General features: G+C 45.5%; 1 protein-coding gene across 1 annotated transcript; it reads right to left on the minus strand.

Annotated features, from left to right (window-relative positions):
* Positions 1-7196: 7196 nt before the first annotated feature.
* Positions 7197-19505, minus strand: DNAJC14 (DnaJ heat shock protein family (Hsp40) member C14). Its single transcript, XM_083727528.1, has 7 exons — positions 17454-19505; positions 15673-17164; positions 13910-14016; positions 11279-11398; positions 10485-10645; positions 9914-10010; positions 7197-8704 (listed from the first exon to the last, which is right to left on the minus strand). The coding sequence occupies exons 2-7, from the start codon at positions 17092-17094 to the stop codon at positions 8467-8469; spliced, it is 2145 nt and encodes a 714-aa protein (XP_083583654.1). The 5' UTR covers positions 17095-17164; positions 17454-19505; the 3' UTR covers positions 7197-8466.
* Between the last annotated feature and the right edge of the window lie 216 nt (positions 19506-19721).

The following is a 19721-nucleotide window of genomic DNA, read 5'->3' on the forward strand; positions in this document are numbered from 1 at the left end:
TCTGGGTCCTGACCTTGGTTATACCTCAAGCAACACTGTGGTCAGATATTTTTCTGGGTGTAAGCAAAGGAAAATCTGGATTGTGGGGTAACACCACAAAAAATACCTCAACTATTTTCAGATCACTCTGAAAAGGTGAAGGGCATGGGGTTGTCGGATGTAGAGCTCTTGGAGCGGAGAGTAGATTTAGATAAAAATAATGGGGCCAGGCATGCTGTCTGCATAGTGTTGCCCTGGATGGATCTGGGATCTGTAATGGGAACTAGGATTTCTGATTGCTTTCATGTATGAAGAGGGTGAGGGAGCAGCAGGGCAAAGTTATTTCCCAAGGAGCTGGGGGTCAATACCACAATAGGTAGAAGTCAATACAGATGCGGTGATGGTCATAGAGCTGGTGAGAAGAAATATGGTTAAACACCCCCAAAATGCTTTGCTTTTAAAAAAGACACACACATTCAGGCAAATGCATCAATTGAATAATGCCTGCCTACATGTTTGATAACCATTTACCGTCATTATCTGAGAGTGTTAAGGTATAAGGCTCCCTATGCAGTTCCATTTATTGTTCGCCAACATCACATGTTCATTTGCACCAATTCCTTTTTTAATGAATATTTATTGAATTTTATAACAAATAATAATACAAATCTCATTCATCATGTTATATACAATTATTCTCCCTCCCCTCCTCTGGACTTCCCTCATTTCCCCCTCTGCTGAGTTATTTGGTTTTATTTATTGTATCCTGCTTTCCCTACACAAAAATAAAATCCCTTATCATTTCTCTAAAATATCTGTTACTCAAATGAAATTGTGATAAACATTTACCACCATTATCTGAGAGTGTTAAGGCATAAGCTCTCTATGCAGTTCCATTTATAGTTCGCCAACATCACATGTTCATTTGCACCAATTCTAGTCTTCATTTTTTAAAATTTTATTTTACCAGTTTACCTGGGAGAGAAAACAAGGTGAAAGGCCAGTCATGTACAATAAGCCCGCAACCTGCGCACATTTAACTTGTGCACATTCAGCTTTATGCACTTGGCAAAAAAGAAAAAAGAAAAATAAGTAGAAAAGGAAAAAATACTTTTGCATTCCCACCCCCCGTCAGATTGCACCAAATGAGTTTTGACTATGCGCGATTTTGGCTTTAGGCTTGATCTCCCGAACGTAACCCCCCACGTAAATTGTGGGCTTGCTGTACCGGACGCTCCATTTCAGGATCTCCATGTGAAAAATCAATGTTACATTGGCCACATCAGGTATGAAGGCTAATTTGAATAAGCGATTTGTTTTTGTGTCTTGGCACTGCAATTTCCCATTCCCAGTGCCTTCGGGAATGACATTTCTCCGATTCACTTTGCGTTCCAGAAATACATGGTTTGCACCAACGATGAGGTGATGGGGATAGATAGGATAGATAGGAGGAACAGATATTGTCATTGTTCCTTGCTTGTGAACTGCCCTGTGGCATCTGACTGGCGACTGGGGGGAGACAAAACGCGAAACTATCATAACCGTTGGTCAGAGCCAGCATGGTCACCCTGCTTTTCTTGTTTCTGTGCCAACCACAAGGGCTTATGGGGAAACCCTTTGCAACAGCAGTTCTAGAGAACTTCCTTTAACTCATAAGGCCTCTCTGTCCCAACCCCATTTAAAAAAAAAAATTTTTTTGCTTCATCTATCATCTAACTTATTCTAGTTGAGCTGTAGTGCAGCTTTAGGACTGCCATCCTAAAGCTTCAACAGAAATCTTAATATAGCCCTAATATAGTACCTTGGGGGGGAAGCATGATGTATATTCGGGGGGGGGGGATAATACTATAAAGAAAGATATCCCATGAGGTGTGTAGCCATTTGGTGCTACACCAGCACAGTGGCAACAGAATGGAGTAGCCTGATAAAAGGTCATGGCTAGCTGGAACCCTGAATCAGAGAACTTTGCACTGCAGCTTTTTGTTGCAGGTCCTGCTTGAATTTTATATTCTCTGCACATCCTAGGTCCATAGTATATGATATACGTCACCTTATTTTTCACTCTATAAGACGCACCAGACTACAAGACGCACCTAGTTTTTGGAGGAGGAAAACAAGAAAAAAAATATTCTGAATCCCAGAAGCCAGAACAGCAAGAGGGATTGCTGCGCAGTGAAAGCAGCAATCCCTCTTGCTGTTCTGGCTTCTGGGATAGCTGTGCAGCCTGCATTCGCTCCATAAGATGCACACACATTTCCCCTTACTTTTTAGGAGAGAAAAAGTGAGTCTTATAAAGCAAAAAATACAGTAACTTGTTTACTGAATAAAGGTAAAGGTAAAGGGACCCCTCATCATTAGGTCCAGTCGTGACTGACTCTGGGGTTGCGGCGCTCATCTTGCTTTATTGGCTGAGGGAGCCAGTGTACAGCTTCTGGAGCAGTGCATGGAAACGCCGTTTACCTTCCCGCCAGAGCGGTACCTATTTATCTACTTGCACTTTTGACGTGCTTTCGAACTGCTAGGTTGGCAGGAGCTGGGACAGAGCAATGGGAGCTCACCCAGTCGCGGGGATTCGAACTGCCAACCTTCTGACCAGCAAGTCCTAGGTTCTGTGGTTTAACCCACAGCGCCACCTGCGTCGCTACTGGTATCTTTTACAAGTATGTCTCTTATGTCCGTGAATCTGTCTGTCCAGTTTTCCTCCTAAGCCAATTTGTCAGCATGTGGGTGGGAAAAGTACCGTTGCTGGAAAGCAGGCGGGGAACAGAACCTGCAACATTTCACTCCCACCTACACAAATGCCTCTTCCTCTTAGGAATGACGTGAGGGGACAATCGCCACTTTCTCCTGCGTTTTAGGAAGGCGCTCGGGTCCTTTGACGCCGGCAGCAATTGCCTTGATCCCAACCCCCTATCCCAACTCTGTTTGCATACCTACAAATCAAATATTTGGATGCCTGGTGTTACTTCACACTAAGGAAAGGGAAAGAAGACTATCATCTGCAGGTCTGGAAGCAAGGGTCTTGATCGCGCGTATATCAAAGTGTTGGTGCTGACCTTTAAAGCCCTAAACGGCCTCAGTCCTGTATACCTGAAGGAGCGTCTCCACCCCCATCGTTCTGCCCAGACACTGAGGTCCAGCTCCGAGGGCCTTCTGGCGGTTCCCTCACTGCGAGATGTGAGGTTGCAGGGAACCAGGCAGAGGGCCTTCTCGGTAGTGGCACCCGCCCTGTGGAACGCCCTTGCATCAGATGTCAAGGCAATAAGCAACTATCTGATATTTAGAAGACATCTGAAGGCAGCCCTGTTTAGGGAAGTTTTTAACGTCTAATGCTGTATTGTGTTGTTAATATTTGGTTGGGAGCCACCCAGAGTGGCTGTGGAAACCCAGCCAGATGAGTGGGGTATAAATAATAAATTTATTATTATTATTATTATTATTATTATTATTATTATTATTATTATTATAAATGCAGATTGGAAGGTGAACAATAACTGGCGCATGTCTTCTCTGTTGCGAAGGCTTTTTGCCAGCTGTATACGATATCCACCAAAAGAAGCCAGCTGTTAGCATGCAGAGGCTTGGGTCCACACTGGTTTGTGAACAGATCTGCCACTTCCACAGTTCAGCTCTCACAGAAAAGGTGGTAGCTAAGGCTTCCTTGGGACAGCCTTGGGCTGGGAGCTATTACATTCCCTGCCTACCCAGTGAAGTTTTAGCAATAGTCAACACCCTCCTACTGTATCTAATAGGCCAAGTGGGTCATAGGAGTAGCAGGTGTTTGGGGATATATGAGACACCGACAGGCAGCCTACCTTAGAATGGTACTTACTTTGAACAAGGGGGGCAAGGAGCCTAAAAACCTACTTGTAACACCTGCCTCCTAATCCCAGCAAGGGAGAAAATTGAAGGTGTTCAGTGATTCATGTTATACATTATACCAGGCTTCCTCAAACCTGGCCCTTCAGATGTTTTGAGACTACAGTTCCCATCATCCCTGACCACTGGTCCTGCTAGCTAAGGATCATGGGAGTTGTAGGCCAAAGACATCTGGAGGGCCGAGTTTGAGGAAGCCTGCATTATTCAGTATACATTCAAGGAGCCTACGTACACGTAAGAAATAAGATTCTATTGGCATGTAATTTACAATATGAGAAGCCTGAGCGGCAGGTCCCAGCAGAATTATTGGAGCAACTCTACGGAGAAAGTAGGTCAGCTGGCTTTAAAAGTGCTAGCAGGAGTTGGGAGAGACCCTCATACAACTACAGCAACAGTCTATCTCCTCGTGCGCTGCAAAGAAATTTAAGCAATGAAAGTGGGTGAAGTGACAGAATTCAGCCCTGGTGGGTCAAATCCAGCTGCGCCCTAGAATTAAGCAAGTGTTTCGATCGTGGCTTAATGTACTACACCCCCCAGAATGCCTTTGAACACGTTTGTTTCCATCACCATCTTTTTCAAATCTTCGTGATTAAGAGTGAAACCGCTATTAGTAAGAAAGGAAAAGAACCTTCTTAGTGAAGTATAAATATGCCATTTGATCTCCGCCTTGATGAAACTGGTAGGAACACTGAGCTCTTCTTCTTCCGCTGGTTTCTGTCACTGCTCTTCAGCCTTGACTCTCCAGGTGTTACTGGACTAAAACTTCTATCCTCCCCAGTCAGTTTAGCCAGTTATAGGGGTGATGGAAGATGTAGTCCAGAGTTTCCCAAACTTGGGTCTCCAGCCGTTTTTGGACTACGACTATGGGACTTTTAGTCCAAAAACAGCTGGAGACCCAAGTTTGGGAAACCCTGATGTAGTCCAACTTCTGAGGACCCAAGGACTGATGAACAGAGTTCTATATTTCTTGTTTCTTCCTGCACCACCCTGCTGTGACTATCAACTACTTATTTTTTGAAAGGGGAGTCTTGGTCTATCTCAAACCTCACGTTAAGGGTAGCCAAATTCTGTGCGATTGCCATAAAACCTAGGGAACAAGCTGTGCTATCATAATAATTAAGGTTTTAAATGATAATTTTAGGTTATATGTTAGTGACTAAGTTTTAATTTATATATTTTTTAACTGTTGCTATATCTGTATTGTCCCTGTCATACCTAATTGCAAATTCAAATGTATCCCTATCATGTTTTATGACTTCCTTGATATTGTATGTGGGCTGGAACTGGTCTGTGACCGAAATAATAAAATTCAATTCTATCGCAAACCTGCTAATTATAATTTCACTGCACTTCTCAATGAATGTTTCTGGCTCTTGGCTGTCACCTCCACACCCATGATGGCAGACATAAATAGAAACAAGTAGCTCCACAGATCTGTGCACTGCAAAATGTTTCTGAAGTCTAATAGCACATGCACTTGCTGCAGAGCCAATTCAGTGAATTACACACTCTGACAAGGTACTTTTGAACGCAGGAAATTCTCCTTTAATACTGCTACATTGATGCCATTGGTCTGTTGCAGTTCTGTTTAGCTTCCATGTGTGTCTTGGTAAGTTTTGTTGGGGACTTCATAAAAGTGGGTCCGTGGTGAGGCAGGATATTAACTAAAACATTTATAAAAATAAAGGAGTCTCTTGCAGGACCTAACGTTTGATTCAGGGGACAGCTTCGAGATACCTTTGTGTAGTTTCATTTTCCTATAATAGGTTTTAGAGCACCACCTTCTGGAGAACTTCAGTGGTTGCATGCTGCAACCACCTGTTTACGGAGCTACCAACTGACAAAACAAGAAGTACTGAAATGCAGAATCTCAGTTCAATTTGCTCTTTTAACCAAGAGAAAGCAACATCAAAAGCCAGCCACTAAACTGATGCAATCAGCATCCATAAACTGCATTTTTTTAAAACAGACTTACAATGTAAACCTATGCATCTCTGCCCAGAAGTTAAGTTCACTGACTCCAATTAATCTAACTTCCAGGTAAGTACTACAGAACTGCAGCCTTAGTCTGCACTGGACTGGGTTGCTTCTAGTTTAAGATAATGTATGGCTTGTACAAAAGAAAACCTAGCCAAGATGAAAAGATAACCCAAAAGAGAAAAGGATCAGGCAGAGAAATAATAGCTCAGGTGAGGCCTTGACAAACACACAGCGTCCTGTTTTGGAGACCTAGGATAGCAACTGAGTCTCATTAGACCAAGGAAAGGAATAGCAGGAAGTCAAGGGGAGCCACTGAGCCACCCTGACCCCTAGGGCAGAGAACATCACGGGCCAAGCCTTCTCCAAGAAGTTGCAGGATGTGATCTGGTACTTTAGCATGAACAAACAGCTTGCATTAGAGATCATCCTGTTTTTTCTTCTCCCTTGGGGCTTGCAAGAATTCACGCCAGGCATCTATGTTTGAATGCCGTGAGTCCAGTCAAACAGAAATGAGGATGAAATAAGCAAGGGCAGATGGCAGAGACATGTAGACAAGAGAGACTTGCAGAGAAGTGGCAAAGGTAATGAGATACAGCAATAGCAGGGTGTGGTGAAGATACTGGGCTTAAAGCACATCCTAGCGCTAGCACTTTCTCTCCTTTGCTGGTAAGCCAACAGGCTGCTAAAAAGCTCTGTCACAGGGAGAGAAATTAGCTGCCCATTCGATCAGCGAGATGCAATGATTCAGGGACTTCCTTGCACTTTTCCCTCAGCTGCTTGGAGCTCAACCCACAAGCCCTAAGGAGGAGGAGAGAATCATGGGATAACTGCTTCTCTACCATTATGAAAGTAGTAGTGGATTTGCTGTACTCCTCCCTTGCAAGCAAGGACGTAGGGTAGCAAAATACCACCACTTAATCATTATTTAATGGAAGAGTAGGGTATAACTCTCGCTCTCAGGTGTTACTCTTTTCAGCCTCCTTAATTAGGCCTACAGAACTGTACTGAAGTTATTATTATTCTTAATTAAATTTATATACCGCCCTTCACAAACTTTCTAACAATTCCTGGATTTATACGCAAGTCCTTAGACACATACTTCAATTAGTCCAATGGCAGTGTGTGTAACTGCGTATGTGCCTCCTAAATTTTAATAAACTGGATCTAGAGCTTATAAGTACAGCTATTTGCACAGCTTCATCTGTCAGTTAATGTCATTAGTTTCCACCATAAGACAAATCCAGGGATAACATTAATCCTCTCCTTTAAATGACGGAGGGAAAGCAAAGCAAGAAATTCCGAAAATGTGTAGCTGCATTGTGAAAGGAAAAGGTAATAATGACTCTCCAAGGTCAAGATTCTCCAAGGCATTTATATTTATAGAAAGGGGAATACACATGGTATTAAATATATGTATGTACATACAAATCTGAACTTTTTTAAAAAAGTAACCTTCAATAAAACAAGTTTGGACAGTTAAGAGCCAACTGTCCATGCTAAATCTTGGGGGTTTAATCCACCAGTTTCTTAACTGATTTGATCAAAGTCCTTGGACAGCAGAGGCAAACAGCATGTATTTCCCAGGATCAGGGAAGAGCAAACCAAGCACTTTAGAAAGACAGGAACCTGGTTCTGTCCAAGAGTCACTTTGCATCCAAAGCCAGATGTGACCATTTGCTTTATGGGGTGGTGCAGAACACCTCCTTTCAGTAGTCTTGCAACAGAACTGTGGAACCTTTTTTGACTCAACGTAGAAGCAAAAAGACCATTTGGTATAATCCTGAGTATCTGCATCATATCTGGGCAGCTCCTGGAACAACTAAAGTGTATCTTCATCTCCTCCTAACTTTGGGGCCTAGATAAATCTTTTGCATGGTAAGCACTGAATTAATATTTTCTAGCAAGGATATTTACCGGAGGAGGGGGGAGATTCCCTTGACCCTCTTCTTGTATAGTTTGTAGGACACCCAGCATGGGGGTAAGAATTTAATTCCCAGTCTTGCACAGCAATAAGATATATGCTTCTTTTCTACATGTTGCCTTAATATTACCATCAGCCAAGCCAAGTCTTTCCTGGGCAACTAGGGACCCTCTAAGGCTCACCTTTTCTCCAAGTCTCAGGTGACTTAGGAGGGGGTCTGATAGTGTGACAATTGGAGTAAAGCAGAGGTTACAGTCCAAGCGTCCTTGTGGACCAAAAGTGAAGAATCAGCTAACGTTATTGGTGGTAGTCATACTCCTGCTGAAGGGGGGAAACGCTCAACAATTACAGAAGCATCTCATTGAGAAAGTCACCTTAAAGGAGATCCCATGGCTCTAGGCAGGCTGCTCCATCCCAACACCTGTCCATGCCACATCTTCATGATGACACTTCCAGGAAGCCGTCTGTCGGAGCTCTTTGGTATCACGGGATCAGTGTCGACAATTGCAGTGGAAAGACGAGGGTCTTTTTCCAGCTGGAAGTTACCGGGTTATGGATTACTCCAGAGGAGCCTGAATCATCTGGATTTTTGACACTAACCAGAACACACTTTTTTCCCTTTTGAAACAGCCCTTTTGCTACCTGATGTAGAAAGCCTGGCATCCAAGCAGGCCTAGGAGATTTCACTCCCAACTCTCATGGAGTCCTCAGCGCTGAAAAGGGCGCCGCACTTTCTTCCGCCGTTTCTGCTTCGAATCTCCCTTCTGGGAGGTACTGTCCACCTTTGATGGAGGGGCAGGAGGGGTTGGCACGCTCCCCGGGGACGGCGGTTGGGGCGTGCTGAAAAAGTTCCCGTTAGGCATTTGTCCGTGGTTCCCTTGGAAGATGCGGTTGAAGAAATCCTGCAGTTCTGCAGCTGAAGCAGGGCTGCCGTCTGAAGCAGCTCTTTCGAAGGGGATGGGGAGAGCAGAGGAAAGGAAGAACAAATGCTACCATCAGATCCAGCACTGACTGCCACAGACCAAGATGCTTGGCTTAACAGTAAAAGCAGAAGGTGGAAGGTACGCTTTGGAGCTCTCAACTGTGTCAGAACCCTCTTCACCACATGCAAAAGGTGCCCAATTTCTATATGGATTCAATGGGACCAGTTTCAGCACAGGTTATGAGGACTCTAGGGTCCAGAATCTAGTCTCTGGGTATTAAATACTCTACACTCAAGTTGCTGTACTAAAGCGTATCAACCTATTGAAAAAGGCCAGAACTAGCACTGCTCATGCACAGGAGTTAGAGACAAGTTATCCTGGAACACCTTATGACTGTGACTAACCCGTAAAGGTAAAGGGACCCCTGACCATTAGGTCCAGTTGTGACCGATTCTGGGGTTGCAGTGCTCATCTCACTTTATTGGCCGAGGGAGCCGGCGTACAGCTTCCGGGTCATGTGGCCAGCATGGCTAAGCTGCTTCTGGAGAACCAGAGCAGCGCACGGAAACACCGTTTATCTACTTGCACTTTGATGTGCTTTCGAACTGCTAGGTTGGGAAGAGCTGGGACTTAGCAATGGGAGCTCACCCCATCGCGGGGATTCGAACTGCCGACCTTCTGATTTTAACCCACAGTGCCACCCGCGTCCTGCGTGACTAACCCATAAAAGCTGGCAACTGCAATGAAAAATGTGTTCCAAATTTCCAATGAATTGGGGGGGGGGGCAGGGAAGTAGTCCTAGACTCACGAGCTGCAGACAGAAAGAAAACTGAACAACTGTTAGCTAAATACTTAGAACTAAGATGAGTTGTTCCCTACCTGTGCATACAGGCTGTTTTAACACAACCACCACTGGCAAGCCATGTTGTGTACAGGACATCAGGACCCAGATCATCTCTATGCAGAAGAGCTCTGATTGTGCCCAGCACTCCCCCCTGTATTTATATAGGAGCTGGACCACTTGTGGCCTCTTGTATGTACGGAACAGATCCACTCCCCACATTGTACTGAATGGGAATCCTCACTCACAGAATATAGTACACAGGTCTCTGGATGCGGTTCACAGAGCCTAGTATCACTTTAAAAGTTAAGGAAGGACTCATCCATGTGCAGACTAGGGGGCAGAACATTTTTTAAGGGGAACAAATAAACAACATCATTCATCACTGACCTCTGCCGTCCTCCTGAGCCCCTTGATCCAAAAGATATGTGATATGGAACACGGTGTGTGTCTGGGGAGATTCCTACTCGCTGACAACCAGCCCATTCTGCACATTAAAAAGGAAAGAAGTAAACTATGAGATGGTGAGAGGTATTTGCCTCTCAGAGAAAGCAGGAATGCCATTAGAATCCGAGCTCCTGCCTTTAAAACAGTAACCGCAATCCCAGTAGCAGCATGATTTATCATTCACAGGGCACCCCATCCAACTATTTAAATATCCTTCTCAAGGGGTCCTTCTTTGGGGGTCAAAGTTGTCACTGTGTTTTGAATGAGAGGTGTGTTTGTTTGCAGTAAGCATGCCCGCTGCACAAAATGCAGAGCTGCCCAGATTTAAGGTTCAAAATCTACACAGCAGACCACCCATGCTGAACAGAATAGAAGGTGCCAATAAAGACCTTAGCATCTATTCCATGAATGGCAGGTATCCAATGGGAGGAAAGGGGAATATAGTTCTAAAACCCCATTTAACCACCTTCCTTTCACTTCCATTCCCACTTGTCCAGAAGTGTGGAGCCATTACCTGTGATGTCGTAAACCTTTCCATCCATCATGGCAAAATACGTGATCTTCAGCCCTAGCATACTGGATTCGGCCCAGAAGTCTCCCTCCTCAGCCGCATGAAGCTTGCTACATTCTGCACAGTAGCGAGCATTCAGTGGGTCACGATCCATCTCAAACCGCCTGCAGCAACAAAGAGTTTATCAGAGACCAGAGAGCACGGGTGGGTGTGTGCCTGATTTTCTAGAGTTTGGAACCTTTAAAACTCTCCTCCCCATCCAATGTTTCTTCATTTCAGAGGGGGCTGAGATTCTGCATCCAAAAATGGTTAGAAGAATCAGTAGCCCTAAGAAGAGGGAATGGTAGCCAAGCCATGAATGAGAGCATCACCTCTCCAAGCTGTTGGAAACCTTCCCAGCTGTTTTTCTTATGCTTTAACTCAGTGTTTCCCAACCTTGGATCTCCAGCTGTTTTTGGACTACAAATCCCATGATCCCTAGCTAGCAAGATCAATGGTCAGGGATGATGGGAATTGTAGTCTGAAAAAACAGCTGGAGACCAAAGGTTGGGAAACACTGCTTTAACTTCTCCAGCTACTGCCCACATTCCCAAGCTTTTCCATGGGTGCTTAGAACCGTTTTTCTTATCAAATAAAGATAGTATACAGTCGCTCTGCCACATGGCTTTGCTGCAGCAATGGCCAGCAAGAACTGAGATACTGCACACTCTGGAAAGCAGACATGCTCTCGCTATTATTGCACCCGGCCTGAAATAATGGTGGGGCCATTAAGGAGATAACGGCAGCTGGCCACTTACCTGTGCTTCCCCTGACACTTGTTACACATCATTGTATTCATGGCTTCTTTTAGGTCATCCTGAAGCTTAGAAAGGAACTCGTTCATTGACTTGGTCAGCTCTGTCTCTGCCATTCGCTTGCTTGAAAAGAGCAACAAGGGAAGTCAGAAGCCAATGGCGGTAGCATCAGTGCAAGAACGAAACCTGGACAATGCCAGACTAAGGCTGTGATACTAAGCACTTTAAAGCAAAAGAACTTTCTTCTAGGTGATGACAGCTAGGACCAGGCAGTAAGAAATAAGTGCTGTATGCTGAAGCAATATTAGCCCCCCCCCCAGCCACTTGTCTAACTTATATGCCACTCTGTCGCTGCATTTACACTGGTGACTTCAAAGCTAGGTACTCCTAAATATAACTGATGCAGATACTTTCTGCTTCTCATATTGGGAAACCTTCCAGGGTTTTAAACAAGCAGGAACACTTTCATAAAATGTCAAAGCATTGTGGGATATACAGGGAACTTGAAAGGACTATAGTGTGCTCAGTAAACAAAATGTTACCCAACGTATTCCCAGATACTCCCTGGCAGCGTAGCATGGGCTTCAGTCAGATCACACAGCAAACACATGATTGTTATTTCAGCCTTGCATTTGACGCAACTCCGTCTAAGTCCAAATATGTGTGTATCCTTCGCTGTATCCAGTTTCTCATGAGGTGACAGAAATGGCTAGGAGTTTTATTTAAATCATGCTGCTATTCCTGAGAGTGTGTCTGCATCCTCCAACAGAACATACTCGACTCTGGAGGACTCTGTGCCAGACCAAAATGCAAGGACAATAATGTAAGTCAGGCTTACTCAACCTCGGTCCTCCAGATGTTTTTGGCCTACAACTCCCATGATCCCTAGCTAGCAGGACCAGTGGACAGGGATGATGGGAATTGTAGTTTCAAAAACATTTGGAGGGCCGAGGTTGAGGAAGCCTGATATAAATAGACCTGAGACTGTTCCTTCCTAGGTAGCAGGTAACTTCAGATCTTAACAGTTAAAAAAAACCCTTACCGATTAATCTACTCACATTTGAATGATTAGCCTGCTAAACAATTGATTACGTCTACATACAGGGAAAACAGTTGTAAAAAAAGCACACTTCATGTTTTGATGATGCACCTGTATATCACAGCCTGCAACATTTTCGAGGCAGAATCCCCTTTCTGCCTCATATAGTGCAGAGGTGGAAAATGTCTCTTCTAAGTGCCCACCATCCTCATTTTTTACGAAGCCTTATTGTTGCTGCTGTTGTTACTTTTAAAAGATCTATTGCCCAATTAACTGGAAGTAACTTGGGTCAACTAAATGACATCTAGACCTTCCACACGCTTCCCACTGGAGCTGTGTTGCAAATCTAAATCTAAGCCTACTTACTCAAAAGCCAGTCTCACAAAACAGTGGCTCTTTCAAGCCAGCATGTTGAAGCTGGTTTTTAGAGTTCCAAACTTTTCTACAAGAGCTGGGAGTCAAAGCAGTGCAGCGGCTGCTTGGCCTCAGTCAGTACCTCTAACTCCTCTGGGTCTTCTCCTCAGAAGGCCTTTAGGCCAAGAGAACACTCTGCACGCTTATCTCCAGCACTCTTATCTAGTTATAGATAACGCCCTTGCACAATTGCCAGGTGGAGAGGAGTTCGGTTTCTTTTTTCTACTAATTTGGATACATTAATTTACTACAATTCACAGAGGATGGGGGTAGTCTAGTGATAATACAATTCTTTCAATTAGATATAGATATATATAGATATAGATTAGATATAGGGACGCGGGTGGTGCTGTGGGTTAAACCACAGAGCCTAGGACTTGCCAATCAGAAGGTTGGCGGTTCGAATCCCCTGAGAGGGGGTGAGCTCCCGTTGGTCAGTCCCTGCTCCTGCCAACCTAGCAGTTCAAAAGCACGTCAAAGTGCAAGTAGATAAATAGGTACCGCTCCAGTGGGAAGGTAAACGGCGTTTCCGTGCGCTGCTCTGGTTCGCCAGAAGCGGCTTAGTCATGCTGGCCACATGACCCGGAAGCTGTACGCTGGCTCCCTCGGCCAATAAAGCGAGATGAGTGTCGCAACCCCAGAGTCGGCCACGACTGGACCTAATGGTCAGGGGTCCCTTTATCTTCAATTAGATAAAGGATAAGGTGCCACCACAGTATTGGCCTTTACCTCTAACGGAGGGCAAAAGCAGAGGTCAACACAAGCAGCAGTTAGAGGTACAAGCTCATTTTCAAAACCATTTATCCTGAGCATCTGTATCCAGCTGTGAATACTTGTGCTCCTGTGCATATTAATAGTGCGTTAGAGATGCACTTACTCCTAAACAACCCCATGATGGGCACTCAGGAGGGCTTGACTGGCTATTTGTAGGAGAGTTAATAATTTAAGAGAATCATACCCCGCCTTTCGATTTTCTTTACAGGGCAGCATTTTGCATACATCTGGAACATTTAAATAACTCTTGGTCACAAGATGAGGCCTATGACCAGGGCCTCATTTGCAGTGCATCTTCCTGCCCATTAAATATGGTCTTACTTTGAGAGCAGCACCCTCCCAGTCCACAGGTAATGTGGACTCGTGATTCCAAAACATTGTGGCCAAATGGATTTCAGTCCACTCACATTTCATATTCCTTCCTCCTCTCTGGATTGCTGACAATATCCCAGGCTGCCCGCAGTACCTTGAAGGCCTCTTCTGCTCGCGGATGCTTATTCTTGTCTGGATGAACCTGTGTAACACCCCACCCCATCCCAAAAACAAACAGAAAGTCAGAAAATGCCTATATTGTGGCATCAATAGCATTTAGTTTTTTCAGCCCATGGGAAAAGCACATCATATACATGAACGAAGTAATCCTTTTTATTTATATATTTAATTTGTATTTTCCCAAGGTTTCAGTATATACATGCATATTCTGCATATTTTTATCCATCTATTCCCTTTAGACTTCCCACCCCACCGTGGCTTCCTGTTTTTCCTTTTTATGCTGCATATCCTTAGCCAGGAAATTACCACCCATTATTGTTCTGTTTGTTAACCTAGTTTGTAATTACTGCTCCATAATAATAAAATAATAAAAATAATAATTTATTACTTATATTCCGCCCATCTGGCTGGGTTTCCCCAGCCACTCTGGGCGGCTTCCAAAAGGATATTAAGAACACAATAAAACATCAAACATTAAAAACTTCCCTAAACAGGGCTGCCTTCAGATGCCTTCTGAAAGTCAAAGAGTTGTTTATTTCCTTGACATCTGCTTATATGTCAATTCCTACATGCAGATTTATTTGGTTGCTGTACCTCTTTAGATCATCTATACATAATTCCCATTCCTCCCTCAGCTGTGTTTCTCCCTGACCTCTAATTTTTGTTGTCATGCTGGCCAATTCTATATACTCTGCCAATTTCTTTATTCATTAACTCAGTAATTCTAACAGGGACCTTGTAATGTAGACCGGCATTATCATCCACATATCCCATGACAGAATAAGAGTGGCAGAAACTTGAACCAGGACTTCTGATTAATACAGGCATGTTTTCTTAATAACAGCATGTTTTCTGTTCAAAAGCTCCAATGTAGCCATACCCAATCATAACAAGGAATGAACAAGATACAACTACTTTTTGATTAAAACCAATCCTTGTCACAAATGAGGCCGGCCCCTGTGGTTAGTGAGACAGACTAGCAGTTCCCAGTGAAGACAGGGCCTGAAGTCTGAGTCCACTCCATGTCTGCCCATGGTCCCACATCAACATTGCACTACTGCAGTTCAGTGTTGCCCTTTTAACTCATTTTGGGATGGGCGAAAGGGAGCAGATTTGCATCCTTAAAGCTTCAGGCTGGTAATTTTCCAGCCCTAGGAACTAGGCGGAAAGTTTACCACCTGAAGGCATTAAGTCAAGACAGGTTTAACCTGGCTTCCCAGCATACTGCTGCTTGATACCTGAAGCAGAAAAACTAGCAGAGTGATTACTCATCAGAATGGCCTAGACAAGCAAGCTGCTGACAGTGATCATGCCAGCCTGATAAAAGAAAGGATTAGCAAAACTTTGTCCCTCCAAGTAGCACACTAATCTTGGAGGCCCTAGAGTGTGCAGCAGGGCATGGCAGATGAGGCAAGAGGAAGCAAAAGGACTGCTAAACCTACAAGCGAGAGACACTGTTGAACAAACTGGCTGCATAATATCCTCCGAACCTCCCCCTCCACACAAACCCACATTAAACTGCTAACTGTGCCAATCAGATGCAGAGGGGATCCCTGCCTGCACTGCTGCACCTCGAAGAAAACCAGCAGTAGCTTTGCAAATCTAGTGAACACAGCGGTATGGCACCCTTCTCAAGACACCCAATCGTCTTCCTCCAGCTCAAAAGGAATGTGCTCACCAGTACTGCCAAGTGCCGATAAGCTCTCTTCAGCTCAGCATCCGATGCAGTTGCCTCCAAGCGCAAGACCTGGAAAGGGTTCAGCTCTTCTTCGGGGGTATGTGCCATAGCCAGCAAGCGTGCCACCTCTTCACCAGGCTGGTATGGCTCAGATCCTCCAGGAGACCCATTATAAACAGTGTCCCCTGGCTGGCTGGTCCTTAATCCTTTGGGCATCCAAAGGAGGGTTTGCCACTTAAGCAGCAGGCCGGCTGCCCACTTGCAAGTCCTGCTTTCTTTAAAGAGGGCCCAAACTTGAGGCAGGTCAACGGCTGAGACAATCCAGGCTCCGTGACTGGTGTGGGCCAATCTACCCACGACACTGAAGAGGGCTGATTTAGAGACCCGCCAGCAGAGTCTCAGGCTACCCAGAAGAAGCATGAGCACCAGAAAGAGTATAGCACATAGCATCTTAAGCAGGCGGTAAGCTACACTAAGCCATGAGCCCAGCCACCACGTCACTTTCCTGCAGCCCAGCCTTGCATGCTGGATCCAAGTCCGCATGTTGGTTCGGATGGTATCCAGATCATGAGAGCTTAAGGAGCAGCACGAGTACAGGAGCTTCCCACCAGCTTCCACACCCTCGCCACACCTGTGGGTGACCTGCAAAATCAGGCTGATAAAGAGTTTGAAGCAGGAGACGCAGAAGGAAGCTAAGCCCTCCAGATGTTTGAGCAGCTGGACTTGGACGTCATGGTGCCGCCCACCGTCACTCCTCTTCCTGGCCTGCCTGTGCTTTCCCCCAGATAGTGCAAAACGCCCTTCGCCCTTGGCTGCAGAATGGTGCTTTTGCTGCCGGGCAAACTTCCTTCCACCGGGAGCCCGAGTACAGTCTGGGACCTCCTCCTTCGCCTTGGATGCTGCATCATCTTCAACGTCTTCCTCCTGACCTTGTGGTAACTTGGAAGGGCCTTTCTCCTTGGAGACCGAAAGCCAGTGCTGGCAAGTGAAACCACACAAGCCATTCCCCTTCTCTGAATAAGTTTCGGAGGGATCGGGGATATCTCCTTGACAATTACAAGAGCCAGCTTCACTGTAGCCAGCAAAGTGCAAGTTGCCGTTATCTTGATCGCTCCTTTTCTTCCAAGTGGTTTCGGTTCCTCTAGCACCCTCCTCCTCGCCCAAAATTCCAGCTTCTCCAGCAGCCTGCTCACAAGCCTCTGCCGCTTCCAAAACCAGCCCCTCTTTGCCGGGGCAACCTTCGCAACTGCAGCACTCTTGGGAGACCTGGCCGGCGGCTAGCAGGTCGCTTCCTGCATCGGCACCGCCTGAGACGGAGCTGCTCTCCTTCGCCATACAAGGGCCCAGAACAGTCCTGCCCAAATCAGGGCAAGCTGGCTTGCGTTCAGACAGATCTCCAGTCTCACACCCAGCGTCCTCCATGGCGTTGGGCTTCCAGGGTTGCTCTGGCCTCGACGAGTGGTTAAGTTACAGCCATCGTCGATCCCTCCGCCTGCAAAAAAGCAATATAATAGGACCAGGAGAGATTCAAAATCCAGGCGATACTTCTCAAAACCGCAGCACCAACCCGCCCCCACCCCACCCCACCCCACCCCCCAGTAATGGTTAACAGGAAGCGAGATCCCTACCACCCACTTCTAGGACTAGGGAGGTGGCAAAGGAAAGTGGGGGCCGCTCCATGCTTGGGGGGCGGGAAAGGACTCAAAACGTGGCCCCCCAAACGAAGGGGAGCAGGAGACACGAAAGAAAGCGGGGAGGACGGAATAGGGGGGGAAGCTTACCTGGTCCTGTTGCCCTGGCAACGAGAGGGGGCGCTACTTCCCCCTCCTCCTGCCCCCTCACTCCCTCTCTCCGCGAGCCTCCACTTCCGCCCGCCTATGTGTGACATCTCGTTCCCCGCCTTCTGCGTCCGGGTCAAGTGCGTGGGTGGGGGGGCGAGGCGCGTGGTAGCGTCATCGCCCGTCCCGGCCGCCTCGTTCTTTTTCTTAAAGGGCCCGAGCGCAAAATTCCGCTCAGCGCTGTCTTGCGGCAGCGCCTCCCTCCGACTCTTCCTGGATCAGAGTGGGGCGAGTTCGCCTGGCGCGGTTGCCTCGGACCGGTCAGGGGGCGGGAGGTGCTTGGGCCGCCGGTCGGCTGGCTGGCTTCTCTAATGGCAAAGGTGATCAGCCTTATCCCGGGTGCGCAAACTTCGTGCTCGTTGGATCGGCTCTGTTTTATTTTCTAGGAACTACAGATCCCTGCCAGCCACGCCCAGATCCAGAAGAGATCCAGTTAAGAGTGAAAGAACAACTGTGCCTCTGAGCACATTATGAGTCTAGGAATTCGTTTCACGCGCAAAAGTCCGCGCCTGGATAGGTTTCTTCGCTCTACATGGCAAATTTAGTGTGTGTGGGGGGATATTCTTCTTGTTGCTGTTTAGCAGCTGGGAGTCAGAAACCATTCCCAATCTTATAACATGTCACCCCAGGCATCAACCAGTCGATCTAGCTTCTGCCTACCCCTGATTATTTTTAATCTTGTTTGCATCGGTCTGCCTCGAGAGACATGCCAGGGCGGTGTGTATGGAGGTTCTGGGCTAGCCAGACTTTTAAAATATTTATATTTTACTAAGGTGATGTGATTTCAGTTAAAAGAAATAAAGTGATACAGGGGGGAGAAAAGAAGGAAGTGACAGGGAGAAAAACAACAACAGCAAAGATACGTATAAAATGTATATGCCAAAAAAAGCAATATACAGTATTCCCATACATTCTTGAATAAATTGGTATAGTGTTATTGTCCTAGTGCTTGTGTAAATGTTAATAGCCTACTACATTTTGTATAAACTCATTCCAAATGTTATCATATTTATCCCTTGCAGAGTCTGTGCCTGTAAGCAGTCCATTCATAAATTGCCAGTGATGTCATATCATCAGTCCATTGACTGAAGGGTATCATATCTTTATTTTTCCAATTCCTCAATATCAATCTCTTGGCCACCATTAGAACAAGGAAAATCCATTTCCGTTGTCCCGTTGATAATTTCCATACTGCTGGTATATAGTTCAATAGAATATTCTCTGCTGAAATATTTAACTTTTTCTGCACAGTCAGCCCTTTCTCCCAAAACCTGTTAAGTAAAGAACACTGTACAAACATGTGTTTCAGAGAGGCGTTGTTCTGGGCTACCCAGATGACAAGACCCCTCCCCCCTTCTCAGCCTTGCTGATGTGATCTGAAGGAAAGCAGAGCAATATATTTGGAACCACCTTGAATTTATCTGCCATCTCCAATACAGTACAGCAAGAAATCAATAGTGCTTGCTTCTGAACAAGCATACATACACTGGATCTAGCTGCAAGTTTTATTTCAGTCTGGTCAGTGCTGAATCAGTTAAAAGTAGAGGTGACCAAGACTCAACTGTCAGAACCATGCACTTAATCCTAGGAGGACAGTAGTGAGGGCAAAACACTGCAAAGAGTAGAGGCATTTTTTAGACAGAAAAACCTCCAGATAATACTAAAGCAGAATAGGTCACTGGGTCAGCATTTAAAGTACTGCTGAATGAGCTGACCTTGCTTGCCAAATACAGTGGTTCCATGACAAATGGATCAATGTGGAAAGAGCTCCCTGAGGGTGGAAGTTTGAATGTCACTGTGATAAAGCAAAGCATTTTTAAAATTAAGACCTGAAAAGCCTGAGGTATTGGATCAAAACTTGAGTTACTAAATCAATGTTCCCTGCAAGACATAGCTCCATTGTTAGCAAGATAATTTCCATTTTGTGGATTAAAACAAGTGGGCTTCAGTCTGCAAAAGCTTGTGCTGCAATAAATCTGTTTGTCTTTAGGGTGCCGCAAGACTCTTTTTCGATTTCATGATAAGAAAGGCATTCACTGATAGTGATCAGAAGTTTAAAATGGAACAAAGTCCCTGAAGCAAAGCAATAGGAAGCATTGTAATGTTTTTTGCTTTTTTAGCACATCATTTGAAATATGATCTGAGTGGTGCTGTGGTCTCTAAACCACTGAGCCTAGTGAGCTCCTGTTGCTCGGTCCCAGCTCCTGCCAA

This window comes from Podarcis gaigeae (assembly GCF_964106915.1).
Source record: "Podarcis gaigeae genome assembly, chromosome: 2".
NCBI classification, from domain to species: domain Eukaryota; kingdom Metazoa; phylum Chordata; class Lepidosauria; order Squamata; family Lacertidae; genus Podarcis; species Podarcis gaigeae.

Coding starts and splice junctions, on each gene's coding strand:
- DNAJC14 (XM_083727528.1), bottom strand. CDS start 17,094: ATGGAGGACGCTGGGTGTGAGACTGGAGATCTGTCTGAACGCAAGCCA. Junction 10,646..11,278: donor AAGTGTCAGGGGAAGCACAG/GTAAGTGGCCAG, acceptor TTGTTGCTGCAG/GCGGTTTGAGATGGATCGTG. Junction 10,011..10,484: donor AAAGGTTTACGACATCACAG/GTAATGGCTCCA, acceptor TTTAATGTGCAG/AATGGGCTGGTTGTCAGCGA.